Source organism: Lytechinus pictus, chromosome 15, assembly GCF_037042905.1.
Source record: "Lytechinus pictus isolate F3 Inbred chromosome 15, Lp3.0, whole genome shotgun sequence".
NCBI classification, from domain to species: domain Eukaryota; kingdom Metazoa; phylum Echinodermata; class Echinoidea; order Temnopleuroida; family Toxopneustidae; genus Lytechinus; species Lytechinus pictus.
Window position 1 is genome coordinate 25,643,480 of NC_087259.1, and position 17,781 is coordinate 25,661,260.

A 17,781-nucleotide genomic window follows, 5' to 3' on the forward strand; every position below is an offset into this window, starting at 1 on the left:
GGGAAATGCTGACTTGAATAAATGGAGAAAAATCAAACTAGCATAGTGCTGAAAATTTCATCAAAATCGAATGTAAAATAAGAAAAATATGACATTTTAAAGTTTCGCTTATTTTCACAAAACAGTGATATGCACAACGAGATGAGTCAGTCGATGATGTCCATCACTCACTTTTTCTTTTGTTTTTCATTGTTTAAATTATACATATATTATTATACAATGCTAATTCCACATGTTCAGGGAGGAATTAATCTTCGTATCTCTTGACAATGAGGAGAAAATTATAATATTTCATATAATAAAATACAAAAGAAAAAGTGAGTGGATGACATCATAGTCTCATCATTTGCATACCAGCCAGGATGTGCATATAACTGTTTTGTGAAATTAAGCGAAACTTTAAAATGTCATAACTTTCTTATTTTACATCAGATTTTGATGAAATTTTCAGTGTTATGCTTGTTGGATTTTTCTCTTTTTATTCAAATCAACTTTTTGTTGGGGTGAACTTGTCCTTTAAACATTAAAAAAAGTGAATAGCAAATCTTCATTCCAAGGCCAATGTGTATGTCAAGTATTACGAGCATTGGTTGGAAACTGAGGAAGTAGTTTGATCCACAAGATTTGCAATGGACCAACCTTCTGCCTGACTGTACAACCTTCAAACCTTGTTTGGTTTGGTATAAAAACACCATCAATCTCTAAAAAGATCTCTCTTCTTACCTGTGGAATGAGTTGAAGTATTTTTTCCTGAGTCTGATAGAGAGTGTGTTGAACCGAGGCAGAGTAAACACCAGTTGATGGTGGGCCAGCAAACACATCTAGGATTGCCTCCTTCGCCATTTGCCTGGTGGACAAAAAAATGACAAAGTATGTAATATCAAAATTAATCACACACCCCCTATTATGACAAATATTTGTTGGCACATATAGCTGTACCAAAAGTAGTGTGTTTACTTTTGTTTTCCCATGATTTGATACAAGAGATAAGGAATGCAATCTTATTCAACCATCAAGAAAGAAATAAAAAATCCTGTATGGGGCTATACTTTATGCTCGAGTTCATTCCCAATGCCCTTGTGTAGTGAACGTAATGGCAATTCCATGGGGGGTGCAAATATCAAACGCTACATCAATATTTTTGGGGGGCTACATGTAAGTTCTTCTCAGCCCTTATAAAGTAATGACATGATACTTAAAGCAAGTTCTAGGTGAGTTGTGTTTAAGCCCAATAACAAACAGATTCAATGTAATATCAGTACAAGACTACTCAGTACAATCTATCCACCATCTCTGTTTTTTTTTCTCCTATAATTTAAATCAAATACTCTCACATAGATAATTTTTACATGTAATTTTTACATCATCTTCTGATGCTATATTCATTGGTACTGAAGATTGCTTTATTGCTAATAATAACACATTTACACCAAAATACAGTATGAATGATTTATATTTATATAACTTTAGTTTACATATGCAATAACCACTCTGTAGAGCCTCTTGAAAGACTTTCAAATTCTTTTAGCAAATAGGTGATCTCCATGCAGGATATAAACATAATATCAATAGGTAAGATATTACTTTCATTCAGTTCCTTTATGTGTCACTTGTGTACCATTAACTTTCTTTTTTACCTTGCATGGGCATACAATATTGAGATGTATATTCAAACTTTAACTAGCACAGAAAAAATGATGAAGACAACGGTCAACACACACTTAACTCTTTGCCTGCTTTGTTCGACTGGAGTCACATACAGCAGGCTGCCAAGTTTGACTCCAGTCACATTCTATTCACAATACACAGAGTGCATTAAGCCTATTGTTCATACACACATTGTGCGTCGCATTGTACTGTATACACAAAAAGCTTTCTTTACAATAAACCAATCAAAAACTATTGTGAGATGAATTAGCATAGTCCATGCAAAACTCTCTTAAGGTTGCACCTTGAAATCAATGTGGCACAGGAGTGATGCTGTCCGTGGTGGGCAAAAGAGTTAACAAGTATTGAAGAAATATTGAAGAAATATTCAATCTAAAAGAAGCAAATAAATGGATAGAACAATGAACCTACCATGCCTTATCTTCATCCAATCCATACAGCGTCGCATACCGCCATCTAGCATAGATGCTGGTTGAGAAGAGACGATCGGTAACCTCAGGAAGTGAAGTGTATTTATCCTTGATGAATCCAACAAATCCAGATTGGGTTGTTTTAAGAACCTTGAGGTCTTTCAAACCAGACCAAACCTGTACGAGACCTAATAAGTAAGGTTTTACAACAACAAATTAGTTTTAATTGTTGAGGCATTTTAAAGAGGACTCTAACCTTGTTATTTGTGTGTAAAAATAAATAGCAAAAGCAGAGAGGTGAAAATGTGATAGGGTTTAGACAATGAATAAGACAGGACTGTCGAAAAAAAAACCATGAGATCATCTAACATCATAAATCTAAAATTCCAAAATTTATGGTTAAAATTTACAATCAGCAAGTCAAAACAGTTAAGTATCTTTCTCAGCACTCAAGAACGGGTTCCAGTCATTTAAGAATAGCTATATGAAACGCAACCCTGTGGCCCGTTTCATAAAGCTGTATGCAAATTATGAATGACTTTACGCACGACTGGTGACACTTTCTTGTTCTAAATGATATCCCTGTGTAACTAATTTATCACCTAAGAAGAGGTTCCAGTCCTTTATGAATAGCTATATGAAACACAATCCTGTGGGCCGTTTCATAAAGCTGTTTGTAAGTTAAGAGCGACTTTAAGAACAACTGGTGAACCCTTCTTACGCGCTTAACCATCGCCAATTCAATATACCATTTACCACAAGAAAGGATCACCAGTCGTTCTTAAACTCGCTCTTAACTTACGAACAGCTTTATGAAACACCCACCTGGACTAAAACAAGAGTTGATGATGAATCTATCATAAGTTATAGGGAAGAAATTACATGGGGGCTAGGGGTTAGAGCCCTGGAAACTAAAACAGTAGCCCTGGAAATCCCCATTAAAGCTTATCCAATGTTGCAGATTGAGGCAGCAAGTTGTGAAAAGTAGCCCCCGAAAAATTTATTAAAAAAGAGAATTCATTGCCTGATCTATTTACCTCCTCGTTGTTGAAGTAGATCGCAAAACCTTATGCACTGTTTCTCCAAGACAAAGGCATGGACATGCTCCTGGCCTCCTTGTGTGATGCGTTTCCATGGAGCCTCCTCTATATGGACACGTACAGCCATGACATGATGAAATGATGAGAGGAAATGACGACACAATGCCTGTCCAAACTGCTCAGGAGATCGCACCTGAGTGGTGATATCAACAAGCAAGTTTATCATCAATTAATCTGGGTTAATGCTAACTAATGGGAGTTGTAGGCTGCAGCAAAGAATGTTTTCATGAGAAAATATAAAATCAAGGTCAACTGTCATTATTTGTCATAATATCATCGCAGATCTAGATCTGGTCATTCTGGTACATTTACATTTGTAAAGTAAGTCTCTAAAATCATAAAGCCGAAGAAAATAAAATCAAACTTGTCACCAACACAGATATGCACATGTGGGGGCATATCATCAGCGCTTGAAAAAAGACCTTCTAACTGACTTGAGCAGCTCAGTTATTTTACTATTTCACCGAATTAACAAAACCATTTGGCATTTGGCACATATTAACACAAACACTTGGGTGGCCAATTTATTGGATTCTCACCACAACTGGCATACATATTTAAAGAGAAAAAAAGAACTTTAACATCAAATATTAAAGTGTGATAAAGAGTAACCCCAAATGTCACTAGTTAAAATAATACTACATTATTCATGAATCAAAATACACATCCTGGAGATCGCAATCCCCCCCTCCACTTTAAAATTCACCAACTAAAGGATTTCAAAAAGAAAATAAGGACAATGAAACCTGCAAATAGTGCTCAAAGAGACTCAAGAGCGATATGGAATTTGACCATGCCTCTCCTAATTACCAAGGGGCGAATCAGAGAATGAAAATTTTGCCTGTACAGACGTGAATGTGAAGATAGGGGCTTCACAATGTGCGACAAAGCATGTCAGGTTTCTGGAAACACCGAATGAGCAATGACTAAACAATGTAAAATGACTGAATAAACTCACCCCAACTAATTTGGCAAGGGCATAAATAGTATTCTTCTGTGTATCAGTGGGAATGATATCTGAATTGTCGCCTCTCTCAAAATCTTTCTTGGAGCGGAGGGTAATGTGGACGTCAACCTCTATTTCCTTGATGTGATGAACTCTTCCTTCTGTCCGTAAACGAAGCAACTTTACTCCACTCTTACCATAGTATGTTTCCTCAGGGATAAACTCCATCTTCTGGCAAAATAAAATAATAGGAAACTTTGAAAAACCCATTTGATAAAAGGGAATGAGCCATATTATTCTTTCACAGCAAACTTTACTAACAGAATTTTTTTTAAATTTCAATTGTGTTTATCCTGTGACTCCTGTCCAAAATTACTTAAAATAATTGACAAAAAATAAGAATCGTTTCATTTTTTCAAGTAATTTTTTTCAATGTCAGATTCCAAGATGGCTTCTTGCATGAGAATCGTTCATTTTAAATGCTTTTTGGCTGATTTTCCTTTAATTTGGTAACTTATTACGTTTATCAACTGTCACAAAAGAGAAATAATTTAAATTCTTGACAGGATGCAAGCAAAACCATTCAAAACATTTGACTTTGTCCCCACATGCTCAAATTGGACTTGAAAATAAAAATGCGATCTTCCATCATTTTAGATGGAAAACTGACATTCCAGTAGTTTCAACATATTTTCCATTCTAATCATTCATTAGGAAATTCTTGTAAAAAGAAATATTTCCTAATGGGGAAAATGAAGTTGTATTCCATTTACATTAGTTTTTGATAAATTAAAGAAAACAAGTATTTTGGAGCAACATTGTTGTCTCCGAAATACTCAGTGTGTGTGGGCCTATGCCATCCCGTCCCAGGCTTCATGGAGAGTAAGCCTACGTCAGTAGCCGTCGTTTCTGGGGATTTATTTACCAATTTCTGAAATCCCCATTCACTGACGGTAGTGTGTTAGTGCGAGCCTGCATGTGTAATCAGGTCCACCAATTTGGGCGACCAGGTTTTGTCTAGATTTTTTTTTTTTAATTCTAAATGACATTATATTATCTTGAACGAAGGCCCACTATTTCGTTAGACTCTAATCTTTCTTTTGATACTATTCACATTCCAAGAAAATATCTAAAGATACGTTACCGATGATTTATTCCTGATTTTTAAAATTTTTCTGCCAGAGCAGAGAGGAAAACATGGCGGCCGTGTGTTGCTGCCCTCTACGTTCAACAAGTTGTGCTTTTATCAAGGCTTTCCTATCAGAATTTTCAATATCCTGGCCAATCAATGCGAGCGACAAGTTCCGAACGTACGCACATCTAGTACAAGCGCAAATCGCTATATAAATATAGCGACGGGTAAATACGTCTGTAAGTGTAACTGTAAGGATGACGTCATCCAAGAATCAAGATGACTGTACGTTGACCAACGAAAGGATCGAGATGACCATGTTCTGATCATTATTTGAAAGGAATTATCGGTAACTGCTGTCTAAGGTACGATATTTCTGAATTTTATATATTTTTTTCGTAAATTTGGATGTAATTTCTTTTTTATTACAATGTGACATTTTATTTTTATGTAGCCTAATCATAACTATAAACAATCCGAAAATCAGGTTTCCGCTGAATGTTACTGGAGTGTTAGATTTAACGTTTAGTGCTAACTGGCTACATTCACATTGTCTGTACGTACGGGCCAACAACTCTTCAGTGAGTTCAGTCTATGTATTGGTGAGTGGAGCCAACGCAGTTCAGCAGAACAATCAAAATACAGAGACTGAAGCTTTTGGTCTACTTCCACTCCAGCAGTTTTCTTCGGCGCATCCCACGTAATTTACTGTAGGGGCGCGTAACGTGCGCATCCATTTTGCCTTATGACGTCATCCACAAAGTAGGTCGAATCGTCGCGAACCGAGGAAGAATGTAAACAAAAGTTGCCACATGTTTGCCAAACTACCAATCAAAAATGACTAAAACATGACGTGAAACAAAAACATACCCCTTAAATACGTATTCATATTATTATTTCGAGGGTAGCAATCATTACCAATCGTATCTATTTTTTGAATTATACCTTTATGATAAAATACCTTATTTTGCCAAAAAATTGTTAAATAAAATTTGAATTTTTAAACCTTCCCAAAATATGCGTTTTAGGAAAAACTATAATTTTTACTATTTTTAGCTTTTGCATAATAGGGAACGAGGACATATACTTCTCATTCTTCTCATTTTTGACCATCCTACAGTTTTTTGATCAACTAGACTTCTCCTTGGGTTGGTGCTACTTTTAGGTAAATATTAAAGATTTTTGGTTGAAAAATTGCCACTGTCTGAACATGACGTCACCATTCAAGCACTGTAGTCGGTTAAGATCGTGATTTTAATGGAGATGAATGTTTGAGAGTGTCTGATTTGAATGTGATCTTGATCAAAGTATGTTTACTTGTCTAACTTACTGTAAAATACAATGTGCTGTTTGCCAAAAGCCGCAGATGTTCGATTACAGCGGCGCGGTGTACGCTCCACCGCCGTTTGCGTAGGCGTAGACTCCCAGTCCCACTTCGATGACTGAGACAACTTGGTCGGGGGTACGCGTATACACAGTCGGCCCTAACACGAAACAGCGTTGCTGTATCACACTTTTGGCTAAATCGTGGAACAACTTGAACAAGGCACTTCAATTGTGTTGTTAACATAATAATAGACCCAATTGTATTATTTTTATGATAGGCCTAGTCCTAGAAGTTAGAACTAGAAGTTAGAACTAGAAGTAGAGTCTACAGAATGCTAGATGTTCCGGGTCGGGTATAATTTTGAGCAAGGGAGTAGGGGCCGTAGGGCCCACTCCAGCTGATTTAAAGCGTAGAGAGTCAATGCTAATGTAATGGTAATGCGTATTGTCTAGGGCCTATACTATAGTATAGAAATATAATTGTTATTGTAATTGGTAATGGTATATTATAATAGGCATATATTATTATTAGGTCTAGACCTAGTATTATTTAATTTATTAGTGTCTTTGAGTATTAATGTTGTATTATATTAAATTTAATAGGTCTATTCACCCACGTAGCTAGGATTTTATTTTAGGGGGGGGGCGGTAGTGAGCACGCGAAGCGTGTGGGTGCAGGGGGGGGGGAGTGTTGACATTTCATTAAATTATTCGAGTAAGAAGATGATTCGTTGTACCGTTCTCGACTCTTATAATCCTTGTCTGAATATTAAAAAATGTTTCTTTGTCTGCTTTTTCTTTATATAATTTTACGTCCTCTTACTTTTTTTTCTCTCTCTCTCTCTCTCTTTTTGGCTGGCGTTTTTTTTTTTGGGGGGGGGGGGCTAGCGCCCCCCCCCCTCCCCCCTGGCTACGCGCCTGGGTCTATTACAGATACTGAGTAGAGGTACATGAACGTCCAAATGCCATCACATCTTCTACAGTAAAGCCTAGAGGGGATAAGAGCTGCAGCAACTTGAGCACGCGGATCTCCAATGGAAATGCTACATGTATGTTATTTTATTTTTTATTTTTTCCCTCGGACTATATTTTCCCTCAGCTGAGCACTGCAGGCTTTTTGGAAAATATAATCCCTTGGGAAAATATTACTCTGTTGGGGAGTTTCTGTGGGCTGTTGGCTCTAGCTCTTGTGTTTCCTAAATTTACAACTGTGTATACATGTATATATGTCTGTCAAAATTCTGTGACTTTTTCTACAAAAATGTACCCAGAAGTGATTCCAAACAGCTTGTCAGTTATCACATCCATATGATTATGATCACCCATCATGTTTAGAAATCTGCATTAACAAAGACAATTAACATCACAGACCTTATTCCAGCCACTGTTTTATCAAATTCTGTCATAGTTGATGTATTTATTCTTTTATTCTCTCTCTATTCTCAATATCAACCGAACTTGTCAAAGTCAAATGCAATAATGTGCACATTAGTCTAGTGCACAAGTTATCCAGACATAAATATTGGTACACTCTTTGTGACCAGACGTAAATGTTTCTGATTTTTGTTCATAAACAAATGTCTACAGCCTGATGAAGTTAAATGTATTGATACAAATAAAAGTAATAATAATTAATGATGATAATAATAATGATGATAATAATAATAATAAGTCTGGATACTTGTCCACTGATCCTAAATCCTACACACTGGCAGTAGTACATGTATCTCTGATTCTCTGTACTTCATCCGCTAATGGATACTGGTATCTAGCTGATATTGCAGATTCCAGATATTGCAGAACAGACTTTATTAGACTATATATGTAAATACATAATGCATTCTAATCAATCATTCTATTCTATACAATGTTTTTGAAATATAGTCATAGATTAAAGTTTCAACATAATTCTCTACTGCATGTCTATTACAGAGAACAAAAAGGTGACCTACTTCAGTAAAGCCATTCGAATCAATTTTTTGTTTAATGCTATATACACTCTTATTTAATTCTAAGTTTAATTCCCAAGGCAAGAATATATTCTTAGATTGCAAATAAAAAATATAAAAAATAATAGAATAAAATAAGATGAATAAAAAAAATTAAAGACCCCACAAGCTCTGTATACATAGAATTCAGTGTACACTTCTCTACTTCTCTACTCCGAGATTGAGAGGGTATTTAGAGTGGATCTAACTGAACTTATTGTAATTTGAGGGGCTACTTAATATCCACTGATTTTTTACACATTGTATATTGAGTTTGAGGTCATCGTTGTAGCCCCTCAAATCTCTTGAAATGTTGTTGAGTTGGCAGTGGACCGACTCTCCCCCTTGTTCACCCATCATCCCAAGGCTTGCTCTCCAGTCTCTGAACCAGGGGATGACATGATACTGCAATAGATGCTGTTTGGGGGTCACGCTCTCTGTGGGGAAGTTCTGACGGTAGAACAACATATACTCTTTGATGTCTTTGTCTGTCAGTAAATAAACGATAGAAAAAACAAAAATAGAGATCTATAAATGTTATTTTCTAGTAATATTTTTGCTTCTTCAGTGTCAATTGATATTTTCTTGCTCTGTCACTCTTTATTTATTTGATATGAAAATTACTTGCATTTCATTTTTTTTTTGCAGCTGACCTTTATGATCATGATCTCTTAGACTCTTACCCAGCTTGTCGATGACTGAGTCGTCCAGGAAAGTACCCGTGTTTATACCCCGGTGGCATGCCCCGAACAGCTTTAGCAAAGTGTTATACTTGCTGGCTATCTCTTCTGCCTTCTGGATGAGGTCCCGGTCGTTGGGGCAGAGTGACTGTACCTTCTTTGATATAGCAGCAGTGATCAGATCAGTGTTCTCAGGCTGTTGGAACAAGGTACACGAAGATAGGTTCAAAGTAAAAGGATAGTGACATTTACTATTAGAATAAAGTGGACATTAGGCAAGAAGCAAACATCTAGAATTTATATTTTCTTGTATTATTCAAAAGAAAGACAATGTGAATTACTATAATTTGTGTAAATATAGTAGTATATTTCAGGAATGTTCTTACTTTTCATGATATACTCTACTCACCTGTAAACATTTATGTACATGGTTCCCTACAAATGAACGACCATGGTACGCCTGTCTGCTCACTCTCAACTGCTGTAGTGCTTCTTCTAGACCAACATTAGTTGGTCCAGAGTGAACTGTCATTTCTGGTATTTTGCCTATTTCCTTCTCCTACAAATAAAAAAAGATTTTATATGTTAAATTTTATATTAATTTTAGTTAAAGATGCATTTGGTACATCTATACATGATTTAAGATTAAAACGTATGCAACTCGTATTTACAATACTGCCAGTGTGACATCCAAGATACTAACCAGTGTAACTTTCTCTCTCTTCTTCTCTTCAGCCATTTCCAGGATGAGGGTGGGCGGTTCAGCTTCAGGGTAAAGAAGTCCAACCATCATGTGCTGGTCCATGAGGTCGTGGAGTTCTTCCTCAGCAAGCTTCAGTCTTGACTGGAGACTCAGCTTCTTCAGCTGCTGTTTGAAGGCCTCTTTTGCTTCCAGTTGGTCTGTAGGACTTTTTGCCAAGGACTGGCCAATCTCCAGGTCCAGAGTGTGACATGCTTGGCAGAGCGAGTTGAAGTGCTTCAAGAAGACCCCGAGGGAGATATGGAGCCCAGGAGGACAGACCTGATAAATAAGAGAAAAGGGCTTATAATATCAGAGGTATTAATAACAATTTTCATTGTCATCATTGCAGATGAAATTAAGATTTCACTTTTGAATGTTCTGAATGTTTGTCTTCCTGAGGGGTTTAAAGTAGCTATAACCCGATAAGCATAAAGGTCTGTGGTAAGATACAGATCCGATTACACACCCACCCCACCCCTGGTGAGAGTTATATTCTGGCTACTGATTAAGCATTTGGCTATTGAAATCATTTTTTTCTTAAATATCTTACCCTATTTATTGGAATGTCAAAGAATGGGGATCTGATGACGTTATTAGATTCCTTTGGGATGCCACAGGTTTTGAAGTGGTTCAGGGATTCCTTGAGGGTCTGCAGGCTTCGCTGACGGGGGACAGCCATTGGTGGGTCAGCCATTTCCTTCTTGGTCATCTCACAGTAGAGACAGCAATGACGGCCTGGTGAAGAAAAAAAAAATGGGGATACAAGTCAAGAGAAATTTTTTTTTTTTTTTAATTACCTCTATTCAATCAAAGTAATATATATGTATATATAATGTTTATGAAAGTAAGGCTTACCATTGGGGCCAGTGAGTCCATACATGCGGGTCAGATATTCATAGTCGCCGAAGGCAAAGACTTTCATGGTTTTCCCTCTGTATAAAGACAAAATATGAGATAGACACAATAAAATTCACATACCAAATAACTACATTCACATTAGAAATCTTACTCATTGAAATTTTATAGGTTCTGGTAATCTTTTTGATTTTTATGGATATTAATATTTTATTCAACAGAAGAAGAAAACACACCGCCATGACATTGACTCCAAATCAGCAATTTGGCATCTAATGGTCTCCAGAGAGACATCGAGGTTGTAAGTGGAGTCAGATCCAGGGAACAACATGATCACCCGGGTGTTGTGGAGGCTATTGGGTCGCTTCACATTGGCCAATTGCACCATTAGCTTGAAAGTTCCTCCCCCTTTGTCGCCTCCCACTTTCAACCAAATTTCTCCTTCGGGGATGTGGTCGTCATGCCAGGTGAGCTCTCCAAGTCTGTAGATATGTAGAAATAGGATATTATTGCATTATTCAAAGGGCTATTTAATTTGATTTAAATGGGTTTAATTAATAAAATTATATTACCAGAATAAAATCATAATGCTTCTGAGGATAAGGAATAGATATCAATATCAGAAACACTATGGCCCAAATTCACAAAGGAGGTTTAAAACTCTCTTGTGAATTCATCCCTATCATTTTTTTTTGTAATTGGTGCATTCAGTAATCATTTTTAATGATATTTAAAATATCTTTCTTCTTTTGTTATGTTAATGATTTGCTTTAATGGTTTTGTTTACATTATCACAGGTAGAACTCACCGATCATATTCCTCTAGTAAGTCCTTGACAAGGGCACTGAGGCTGCTTACTGTTACTACCGGGGTCTCCTTAATTTCCATGCCAGTCTCACTTGAGCCTTGTTGGAGAGGCAACAGTTCCCCGGTAATGTTGTTTTTTACCACATCATCTTGGAGTCTCCTCACTTCCCTCTCATTTCCTGTAGAAATTCTCCGTTCTTTTAGCCAGCTGTTAAGAAATATATTTAGGTATTGTATTTTTATTGTATTAATGACTTAATCTAGTATGAGGTGTAATTCCTGGTGGGGTGGGGGGGGGGGGAATACTCATCTTATAAGGTATATGGGGATATGTGCCACTCTAATGGGTCACTTTTTTTAAAGAAATCCCAAAGCATGGGGTAATGTTTTGTGCCAGAAAACCTCCAAAACATGGGTAACTTTATTGTTAAGAATGATATTCTCGCCCGTATATATTCTCGTCGTTTGAGAATATCATTCGAGATGCAAAAGTGGTCTTTACAAAAAAATGAAATCCCTTTTAATTGGTACCCTGTAAAGGTGCTGTGGATAAGTCAAGGGAATGTGAACCACGAGATCTGGGGTTCAAATCCCACCACAGTACCAATGTCCTTTAGCAAGATATTAATCTACATTTGCCACACTCGACCCAGGTGTTGTAAGTGGGTACCTGGTAGGATTCATTCCTTGAATGCACTGAGATCTGTATAAAGGCTCCAGGGGCTAAAGCCAGGGTAAGAACATCCAAAGTACTTTAAAAGTCCATAGAGACGTATCATGTGATGCAAATGTTGAGCAGGTTATTATTATTATTATTATTATTATTATTATTATTATTATTATTATTATTATTATTATTATTATTATCATTATTATTGTTATTATTATTATTATTGTTATTATTATTATTCCTTTCTGACTAAATGACCCATTAACTTAATAGGTATGGGTATGAACTCTTCAGCTGCAGATCCCCGTCCAAACCAAATCTGAGTACCCTCTTCCGGGGTGTAATTACATGAATGTCCATAACAAAGATTGTTCAAGTCACCTCTTCAAACGTCGTAGCTTTCTCCAACTCAAGCTGAAGAAGCTTTTCAGCTCCATAATGTCTCTTGATGGAATATGGAGGGGTTGTGGGCCCAAGATCCCTGTGATGCTTGCAGATTGGGAAACTTCATGTTGCTGTTGAGTATCGGCTGCCTCTCTCCCACCAGAAACCTCTTGCCTTACATGATGTATTATTGACGTTCTTTTACGGAGGGTGGATGATGAACAGGTTGTACTTGGTACGATGCTGCTTGGAATTTTGAAAGCTCTCATAGGCTGTAAGAATATATAGATGGCAAGTTACCGCTGAAGTTTCATTTTCAAAATAACATTATATTATTCAAGATAATGGTGTAAAATTATTAAAATCTTTTAGAATACATGTATATCTAATGAGGATTCAACATACAGGGTTGTGTATCTAGAAAATAGTTAAATTATAGCAATTAAATGATATCTATGACTTTCTAGAAATCCATGTTTTCTTTTGTTATTTTTAGTTTTGTTTGGTGGGGGGGGGGCAAAGTTTTGTTGTTATACTTACATGATATATGCACCATTATGATTATTTTATTTGTTTCTTATACTGTGAACTAAAATACATTAATGGCTAATTTCTTTACAGTATGAAAACTTAAATGTATGAAACTGAAATTATATATATAATATGTATATAATAAAATACATATTTACTAATATTACTTGGGTAATATATACCCAATCATTTGCCTTTATATGTGAATTCAACCTGATCAACCTTGCATAATTCAAATCTACTGGGACTATTGAAATAACTTTTTTAAATGTTGAAACTTCTGAAATAAATTTGACTGACAATGATAAAGAGAATGATATATTTTGAGACCCTAACTTGTTCGTCTTCCACAAAATCTTCTGCAAGTTTGAAATATGTGATGATGATTGTTACTTTAAACTACCGGTAGCTAGGAGATAAGACTTTTGCATTTACCTTTCCACGACCTGCTAAACCTATGCTGGCTGACATACCATCATGTGACTTGGCCATCTGACATTTGAGGTATTCAGAGGCTATCTGCCGGCGTTGTTGGGTGTTGAGGTCCATTTGCGTACATTTTGCGTATGTATGGTCACAGTTTACACGAGTATGACACGAATGGCCTGATGTTTGGGTGTAGTGAAGGGATGTTTTACAATGTGAACACTGAACATGAAGATTTTGTAGTAATGTGATGATGTATGCGGCTGGTGTGTGTGTTTGAGAATAATGAAATTGAATGTTACAAAGAGGACAGCTAACAGACACTTTGACAAAGAGAGACGATATACAGTCAAGACAAAACAGGTGGTTACAAGGTGACTCGACAGGACATGACACAACAGACCTACAAACACAACACAAAAGGAATTGTAGTGAATTATCAATGTGAAATGTGTCTTGATTGATGTTGTATTTTTGATTGTCTGTTGTTCCTGATAGTGATACTCCTAATTGAGAAAAGTGAGACTGGGGTGTTGTTGTTGCAGGGGGGCGGCCACCAGCTTTTCTTTTCTTTGGTCTGCCTGGTGTTTGTGTTTCTTTAAAATGTGTACATGTATGACAGTGTGATGTTCTCCTATGTGTGTCCCATTTTTTTGGTGTCCAATGTAATGGTTTCTTGATTGTGAGATGGCAATAGCATGTGCTGCAAAATTTGTTTGGGTGTATATCTAAAGTGTCCTCTGAAATGTCAATATTAAATTTCTCTAGAATTATCTGATGGTAGGTTGATACACTATACGAATGCCCCTTCTTTCCCAATTCAGTTATAACCCTCCTCCCACAAAATCGACACAACAATGACAAACACTTAATATGCTGTTCCATGCATTTAAATGTGTGTACAGTACAGTAAGAACAAATAAAACCACCACACAAGGTCAAAACCAACAACACAAGATGAGTGCACAAAAAACTGTAGGATAGCTAGAAATGAAAGACAGTTTAAACAATACCAGTCAATTTTGATATAAAACCAAAACAAAGGTATGAAAAATTGTAGATTGGTAATATTTTTTTTTAAAGAAACCTCATAAATACTGATAATATTTACTGTGATATCCTACGAGTATATGGGACCGACACACCCGCTTGCCGCCGGCTGATTCAAAATTGATTGCCGGTGTTTTGATTTCTTGTTTTGAATGTTACCATTGTTTTCTACGAATGTATGTGTATCATATATTTGATTTTCATTACAAGATGAGGTTGGCCACCTCTCTGGGGTTTCCCCAAATGACCTAGATGTGAGAGCAATATCGCGCAAAGCGTCAGTAGCAACCCGGTAGCAACAAGTTCGAGTTTCGCGGGGGTATTTAAATTTTAAAGATGAGTGAGCCCTCTCTCGGTCAAGACGCTATACATATGCTAGGGAGCTTGCACCTGCATTCACATACGTGATCCGTCACTGACCATGGCCATGCCCCCGACATTGCCGGGACCGTGACGAATCTACTGACGGTAAAGTCAAGTGAACGTGAGAGCTAGCCGAAGCAAGCTCGCGCCGAAATCTCAACTTAAGACCCCGGAACCAGGGACTCGATTTTAAGGCGCGCGAGAGCGATCGCGCGCTACATGCGCGCCTTAATCAATTTTTGGTAGCGCGATTTATAGCGCGCCTCGCGATAGCTGACCTGCGCGAAAATGCCTAAAGTCGCCCTCGAAATCACCCAAAATCATGCTTTCGGGGGCGACATAAAATCTGAATGTCGCCCCCGAAATTATTGCCGAGTGATAACAACTCAACCGCCCACTAGTGCCATATGCTCGAGCTCCGCTTACCATTTAAAAACCATCCAAAATCCACACTCAAAATCACGAATAAGCCTTAAAAGTAGCGAGTAGCGCAGTTTCAAATTCCGAAGTTGCGTTATTTTTTCTGTACCACGTATTTCCATACACATGGTACCAGGTATGGAAAAAAAAATCAACGCAACGGTCGGGAAAGAGTTGCATGTATAGGGGTCCATCATGACTACCACCGTGTGCCATTTCGATTGCACATGTTTCCCCTACAGATATCACAATTCTGTGATAAAATAATTCGAATTACACAGGAAATAAATCCCAGAATCTAGTAACCTAGCATTGGTGAGTTGTCATTCGGCTTTGCTTTTCAAAACGGCTTATTAACTTCCAAAATAAGTTATCTAATTTATCAATTATAACTAAAAAATCATTTGTTTTCTTTTTCTAGGGGATGAGGTATTATATCAGACAATAAATCATCAAACAAAGCTCCATCTTTTTTTACAAGGACGGCGGCAGGCTCACGCATTGGCGCTTTTACTAGCTAGCCAGTTGGAGCTCTGTCTCTCTGCCAGAGCTCTGGGGGACAATTCGCTCAGTAAAGGCCTCAATGATGGTGATTTTCTGTTTCAGACAGAGTTTACATTTCAGGAATATTATTCAAAACTGCCAATAAAGTTTGATGATTTCTTCATTGTCATGTATATTTAAGTTCTTAATGAATACATTCTCACCAAATTTAGACTCCCCCATAGAGAAATTAAATTTTCATGGAGATCTGCGTTTTCAAAGAACTTCAGGAAAAGTTAGGGTATGTGATGGGCCTTTATTACATGTACATGGCTGACTAGGGTATTGTACTGGAATAAATGGAGTAGAAATTAGATGTTGAATTCATTTATATATCCAAGTCCAACTCACAGTCACACACACACGCACACACCCACACACACCCACCCATCCACACACACCCACATCCAAGATTCTAAACATGATAAATAACTTTAAAAATCATACAATATTTAATATTAAACAAAAAGTAATAATTCCTTAATAAGTGAACTGGTATTCCTCAAAATACAAAAAAGTAGCATTTAAAAAGAGCCCCCGAAATTTGACAAAAAAATTAAAATGGAGCCCCCGAAAAAAAAAAAAAAAATTGTCAGTGACTTAACTTTTAGCCAAGTCAAAACCTAACTAAAACAGGTTTTACAACACACAATCTAATTACAATACATTGTAAAACAATTATAAATACTTCCTTTGGTTGTTGATTGTAATTTTATAGTACATACATTTCCTCCATCCATTTTGTTAATTGGGCAAAAAGCTCCCCTTGTACGTTGAAGAAGAGCTTTTTGAAGTGCTCCTCTACCGCTCTCCTTAAAAGTTCTAGGAGAGCTTTTTATTGCTCCCCTTATAATTATAAAACCGAGTCCCTGCGGAACACTCACCATACATACGCAAATCTTGACCTGACTCTCTTTTCAAATGCAATATGATATTTACCTTGTCTAAAAACGAAATCTGCGGTACGATTTACAACAATTAATTATTAAACAATCGTTAGTTGGCAACTTCGACGTGATGCCTCCACTCAACATCCACATATTCTGTTATGAAATACCAGAGCAGCGCATGCGCTCATGCCAGCTAGCTAGCTAGCGCTAGCTAGCTTGGCCTGGCTTATCTTATTCTATAGCTGGATTTTGCACGTAGAAAACGTACAAGTATAGTATCTAGGATGGGGGGGGGGGGGGGGGGGTCTCTTTAATATTTCCTAAGACTTTGTACTAAAAATAGATGAAACTTTGCTTGATAACTTTTCCAAATGACTTAATTTGATTGTCCGGATGGGCTGGATACACAACACGTCCGGACACAAAACAACTTGGTATAGATTTGTGGCAAAAATCCCCGCAAAAATCTTATATCAGAAAACTTTAATTTGGAGGGGGGGGGGGGGGGAGGCTCATATGTCAAAGGGATAGGGAGGCACATTTTTCAAAGACAGAGAACGCATGTACTAAGCGACCAGGATATAATAAGGGCACTTTTTCTCTTTTTTATTAAAGGTGACATTGCAACTGATTTGTGCACAACTTTTAAAAATTCAAGAGTTTTCACACTCCCTTTTAATAGGGTGGGATGGGGGGGGGGGTAGGGTTAGGAGACTAAAGTATACAGGCCTATGACGAAATAGATGTTTGTCTCTTTTTCTTACAATCTGACTTAAAAGTCCTACTAAACTTTTTAATTCATATTCTTTGTCGGGAATACATTCACACTTAATTTTGTTTTTCCCCTACA

At 37.0% G+C, this 17,781-nt stretch overlaps 3 protein-coding genes across 4 annotated transcripts in view; all 3 read right to left on the reverse strand.

Annotated features, from left to right (window-relative positions):
• The window catches only part of LOC129277985 (uricase-like), an 11,562-nt gene extending 5,421 nt beyond the window's left edge, over positions 1 to 6,141 (reverse strand). Inside the window, exons 1-5 of one of the 2 annotated variants that reach the window (XM_064110724.1) lie at positions 5,821 to 6,141; positions 4,137 to 4,355; positions 3,116 to 3,311; positions 2,080 to 2,266; positions 724 to 847 (exon numbers count right to left, since the gene is read on the reverse strand). In XM_064110724.1, coding sequence (XP_063966794.1) covers positions 724 to 847; positions 2,080 to 2,266; positions 3,116 to 3,311; positions 4,137 to 4,352 — 723 coding nt within the window. In that variant the 5' untranslated portion in view covers positions 4,353 to 4,355; positions 5,821 to 6,141. Of the gene's footprint in view, positions 1 to 723; positions 848 to 2,079; positions 2,267 to 3,115; positions 3,312 to 4,136; positions 4,356 to 5,268 lie in introns of both variants that reach the window. The other variant, XM_064110725.1, reaches the window with a different exon arrangement.
• A 3,491-nt stretch (positions 6,142 to 9,632) lies between these two features.
• On the reverse strand, positions 9,633 to 13,351 carry LOC129278838 (uncharacterized). Its single transcript, XM_064110048.1, has 6 exons — positions 12,706 to 13,351; positions 11,656 to 11,862; positions 10,848 to 10,924; positions 10,543 to 10,727; positions 9,954 to 10,271; positions 9,633 to 9,809 (listed from the first exon to the last, which is right to left on the reverse strand). The coding sequence occupies exons 1-6, from the start codon at positions 12,975 to 12,977 to the stop codon at positions 9,633 to 9,635; spliced, it is 1,236 nt and encodes a 411-aa protein (XP_063966118.1). The 5' UTR covers positions 12,978 to 13,351.
• A 59-nt stretch (positions 13,352 to 13,410) lies between these two features.
• Positions 13,411 to 15,050, reverse strand: LOC129264398 (V(D)J recombination-activating protein 1-like). The gene has a single exon (XM_064110723.1). It carries the CDS (start codon positions 14,548 to 14,550, stop codon positions 13,639 to 13,641), a length of 912 nt encoding a protein of 303 aa, XP_063966793.1. The 5' UTR covers positions 14,551 to 15,050; the 3' UTR covers positions 13,411 to 13,638.
• Between the last annotated feature and the right edge of the window lie 2,731 nt (positions 15,051 to 17,781).